Below are 5,423 nucleotides of genomic sequence, written 5' to 3' on the forward strand. Positions count from 1 at the left end.
TGCATCAAACGAGCCCTGTAATAAATATTGAATACTCTCCACACGCTTAACGTTTGATACCGACTCATACCCGACGCAATTAATGTTAAATCTATTGCTTCACACACACACCAAAAGGGAAAAAAAAAAAAAAAGGGAAAGAAAAACAAAAAACAAAAAACAAAAATCAAAAGTACAAAAACGGGCTAAGATTGTATTTGAGAAAGGGTTAGCAATAACATTTTTTGTATTGGTTTTACAACAATCAGACTATAAGAGCATGTTTACGTTTTAAGATTGGCTTTGGTAATCAACTTAATTTAAGCAAATTTTATCATCTCAACTTCGCAAAATTTGTATTTTGCCATATATGACTATTTTTTATTGAATTTTTTGCCGAAAAAACAGTTGTGCATATGTGAAAAGTACCGCATCACATAACTCTTAAATATTAAATTTACACTGCATCTGATGTTTTTTTCAACGAAAAACTTGATTGAAAAAAAATTATAAATGACAAAGTGCAAAATTTTATAACTTGAGATGGTAAGTTGACACAAAAAAAAATTTAGATATCAAAATGTAAAGTCATAATTCGAGTGTCAAAAAATTAACTTATTATTTTATCATCCAATTATCACAACATAACTGAGATGAAAATTTTCATATGAACTCACACAGATAGAGAAAATTACGTCTAGCTTTCCTAAGTTTGATATTATTAGAAATATTTTTTCGCTATTTGAAAAATTATTTATACCCCTGATAATAATATTCGTCCAATAACTAAGCCATTCCCTTAGCTTTTGTTAAGATTTCTATCCAAATTTTATATTGAATTGCCCTTTTGAACCCTAAATTATAATTTTACTTATATATATTTATACTAACGTCTAGCCAAGAATAACTTTTTTTTATATATATTTCATTATTTTTTTCAAATAAAATTGACTTTTTCACCTTACCATCCAAAGGTTACATAATTATATCCAAGATCAGGAGTATTAGTAATTTCTCAAAGGATATAATACACTTGCCCCCAAAACTATTTTTAAAGTAACATTTACTCCCCTAAACTAAAAAATATATCACTTACCCCCTACAATTAATTTTTTTATCAATGTTACCCTTATATTATATTATATATATATATACATATTTAATTCAAAGAATTTCTTTTTTTTTAACAATTTGCATTTTAAGATTAATTAAAATTTTCTTAATTGAAAAAATATTTTTTTATCTATAATAAAATAAAATATAATTACTGAGTAAATAGTTCAAATTTTATTACATTTTATAGACACAAAGTTAATTAATGAAGTAGTACAATAAATACACAAAATTTTCACAAATTTTTTTTATTAATTTGGTAATAAAATAAAATTATTAACTATTTGTTTCTTAGATCAAAATTAGTAATTACATATCAAGTTTGGAATATGTTTTCTTTAAAAAATATGATAAAAATATATTTATTTGTTTTTTTCTAAAAATATTTAACTTTTGGTTAAGCAACGCCAATTTCTTCTAAAAAGCATATATGAGTTGTTTGTTATATTATATTTGTTGCGTATCTACTATATACATAAGTTTATACTCCACTTTTAATTAAATTCTTCATTTATTAAAAAAATAAATTTAAAAAATAATTTGGTGATGAGAATACACAAAATACTAAAATATACTGAGAACAACATAATTGTTCAAGGTATAAGGGGCATTTTTCGAAGGAAGGAGGTAAATGTTACATTAGTTAATTTAGGAGGGGTAAACATTACATCAAGATGATTCAGAAGAACAAAGTATATTTTACCCTTTCTCAAACAACAATGAACTATTTATAATTGTATCAACCCTCGTGACAGCTCAATGTTATTTACCCAACTGAGATAATATTGTCTACAACTTGTTGAAGTATCCCGTATCATGATGATTTCATAAGGTAAAAAAATACAAGTCTATGTCAAATAAATGAGTACCAAACTTCGTACTACAGGAGCAAAGAGAATATGGAAGAAAAATCTCTGTATTCTTCAAGTACTAAGTGAATTAATAACCAAGCCCCACAGAATTGGGCATGCAGGCATTTATTTAAGCTACCAAAACTATAGCACAAGAAACTCATCCTTGGCATCAATCCACACTTGATATCTCATAGAATATGGATGAGATGATTAAGAAATGCATATAGACAATGAGAAGAACTGGGATAACAGAAATTAAACTTTGTTATAATCTTAAGAAGTGAAAGATAGGAAGTGCAAGTGCTCATACCAGTTTGAAGGAAAACAAGAATGTGCTCCTCACAGATCTTGTGTTATTCAAATACTTCAGTTGTAACTTTCAGATAATAAATACGCCTGATCCTGAATGGAAGCATCTAATAGCATACTGATAACTAGAACATGATTGGTTAAAGGAATTCCCAGTAAGCTACTAGACGAGCAACCTTCAAAAGCTGGTACTGGTTGAAAAACTATGATTTAACACAACTCTACACATAATATGAGCAGCATAAAGCATGTACATGTAGGTAATATGGAAATGCTCGTGAAAAGACTTGCTCTGAAATTGACAAATCCAGAGTCTGTGCCCTGCTACATTTTATGCTGAAAGCAGATTACCTGAATAGAAGGCCTGAATCACATTAAACAACGTCGACCCAAGGATTACGTCTACTTTTAATAACTAACTCATTATTTTCCTCCAGGAAGATCAGTCAAGTCTTTGCATATATAGGAGCAATGTATTTACCACAAAACAACATTCTGGGAAAGATATAATCAGGACAGAAGTCACAGTTTAATTGGACTAATCATATTTGATAAAAATTAACTGGGCAAATTTCAATCAAAATTTTATAATTTAAGAAAATTATGTTATCACAATTCAGATTTCTCTCCGCCATAATTGTGAAAAATGTAGAGATGCTTTGAGTAACTATTGTCATTCCATTTGTACATCAAGACATACAATACAAGTCTACACCTGTATGCATATTGCTAGAAGTCTGTTTACCTTTGCGCCTTCTTTAATGTGGATCTTTGCGGACATCTTGCAAGCATGCATAAAGTGTTCAAATATCTAAATGTATACTATCGTTTCAGAAGGTGGTGGTGGAAAAAGAAAAAACTCAAGGCCCAGTAGTTCAAGGAAAGCAGAACTATCACCAGTACACTTCAATTCAGGACAAAATCTAAATTGCAAACGAGTTCCACCTTTTTCTGGTTCCTCTCATTTAATTTATTTTCTTGAACTTGGCTTCATTCAAGAACAGTATACTGCATACAACAATAACGGTTCACACCAAAAAAAGAAAAAGATCAATATAAAAGTTAAGCCATATTATCCTCTTCTTCATTGGTCATCACTGAATGATAATTAAATATAGCAACAAATTTTCCCAAAGAATCGTTTGCTGATTGCCGAAAACCTAAACAGCTAGATCTAACGTAGAATTATTTCCCTCTTGTGATATCCTAGGAAGCATAGAAAACACTACACTTATCATAGCTGCACAGTGATCAGCAATTTCAGCACAAATGCACTACATGGCAAAACATAGAAAAGAAACTACACAAGATTGGCACCCATATCAGGTGATGTATTCGTCTGCAAGGTTCTACCATTTCTAGAAGACGGAAACCCCACAGATGGCAAAGAAGAATCTGCCACAGATTCAATCTCAAGAAATCCAAAATCATATGTACCAGACTTCTTCAAGCTAAATATGAATATGAGAACAATCCATGCCAACATAGATACCGCCCAATAATTGTTCATCCCATGTATCACTCCCCAAGCAATAGCATATCCAACAATAATTCCGGACAAATGACCAATGAAACTAGCTTGAGGGACGATGATAGAGGTAAAGATTAGTGATTCAAATGGTGCAAAACTGATAGGAAGTGACAGAAATCCGAAAAGCTCCAACTTGGATGACGGCTGCTTAGTAGACAAAATGGTCATCCACCCAAAAACAACACAAGAGTACCCAACAGCAGTCACTCTCCGAAAATAGTCGATTTTGAATTTCTGGATCAAGAGGTGGTACATTCCTAGGACTAGCAACCCCGACAAAACAACCAATAATATCGTGTAATGGAGATAATACTCCACTCCAAGACCTATATGTCGTAACTGCTCAATAATTCCCAAGCTCCAAAGTGCACTCATATTGAAAACAAGATGAAGGATGCTAATATGCGAAAACGCAGATGTAATTATCCTCCAGTGATGACCTTCTACTGCAGTCTCATAGCTCAAACCCACATGCGAATACCCAATATTATTCTTCTGAATGTAGAACCAAATTGCACTGCAAATCCCTATTATACAACTTGTAGCTGGCTTTTCCCAAATCTCATAAAACAAAGGTTTCCCCATCCAGTCCAATTGAGCTGAACACTGAATAAAAAGCCCTACGGCATCAAATGCATTTATACTCAAAACACAAACGTGGAGGCCCAAGTGCTTGCTAAAGTGATTGGGAGGAATCCAGCAACCCAACACAAGAAATCACATATATCAGCAGATTCAATCACACATCATGAGTTCAACTTCGTAATAATACCATTCAATAACCAACTAAGATTTGCTTCTTCAGAAATCAAAGCATAAACCCATAATTCTGCAATCGATGAAATGCTAAAGATTCAGATTAGTATCAAAGACTTGGATTCGGAGGGAGGTTACTTACAGATTCAGAAGCAAAAGCTTTTGCCTCGTTTGTTAAGAGTCGGTGATGGAAGAATCCAGTGGGTTAGAGAGACTGCGTAATGTGTCCGAAGAGTGAATTGCAACGGGCTCCAGTTTGTCATAATTACATGTATTTATTATTATTTTTTAAAAATTATAAATATTGAAATTAAGGTTTGTATATTAAATAGTCTATCATGATGATTTATTATGAGAAGTATTTATTAGATGATTTTTTATTTTATTATAATATTTATAATATAAAAAATAAAAATATATTTATAATTGTGATAAATTTCAAAAGAATTCATTATAATTTATTTAAATTATAATATTATTTTTGTTTTTATTTTTTTTGAGGGAGGGAGCGGGGTCGTCCAACTAAAAATCATAAAATTATTAACAAATATATTAATTACACCTTTTCGCATCACTGATGTTTTGGATTATTTACATTCACCTCCCCTCAGGATTTGGTTTTTGGCAACCATATCCGCGAAGATTGGAGTTGTAAATAAATCGAACACATTATTATTCAAATTTTTTTGAACTATTATAGAAATTAAAAATTTGCAGTTGAGTTTGAATGGATTAGTAATCAAATCGAGATCAAATTTGCTTTAGTCAAATCGAAGGCGAATCCAATTGAGTAATTGATGTTTTTAGTGTATTTATTGTAATTATTATTATCTTTTTGCAATTGAATTGAGCTCAAACTGAACTTGAGAATTCATCAAACA

The 5,423-nt window shown here is 30.9% G+C and overlaps 1 protein-coding gene across 2 annotated transcripts; it reads right to left on the reverse strand.

Annotated features, from left to right (window-relative positions):
* LOC105172017 (RHOMBOID-like protein 13) lies at positions 1,820–4,791 on the reverse strand. Of its 2 annotated transcripts, none has more exons than XR_002287957.1 (2): positions 4,685–4,791; positions 1,820–2,606 (listed from the first exon to the last, which is right to left on the reverse strand). XR_002287957.1 is itself a non-coding variant. In XM_020697510.1 (2 exons), the coding sequence occupies exon 2, from the start codon at positions 4,369–4,371 to the stop codon at positions 3,556–3,558; it is 816 nt and encodes a 271-aa protein (XP_020553169.1). In that variant the 5' UTR covers positions 4,372–4,406; positions 4,685–4,791; the 3' UTR covers positions 3,245–3,555. The 2 variants fall into 2 exon arrangements, 1 of the variants encoding a protein (XP_020553169.1); XM_020697510.1 differs by lacking the exon at positions 1,820–2,606 and adding an exon at positions 3,245–4,406.

The sequence above is a fragment of the Sesamum indicum genome, linkage group LG10, assembly GCF_000512975.1.
Source record: "Sesamum indicum cultivar Zhongzhi No. 13 linkage group LG10, S_indicum_v1.0, whole genome shotgun sequence".
In the NCBI taxonomy this organism is placed as follows: domain Eukaryota; kingdom Viridiplantae; phylum Streptophyta; class Magnoliopsida; order Lamiales; family Pedaliaceae; genus Sesamum; species Sesamum indicum.

What these genes read in the sequence shown, in the direction of transcription:
- LOC105172017 (XM_020697510.1), bottom strand. Translation starts at nt 4,371, where the DNA reads ATGGGGAAACCTTTGTTTTATGAGATTTGGGAAAAGCCAGCTACAAGT.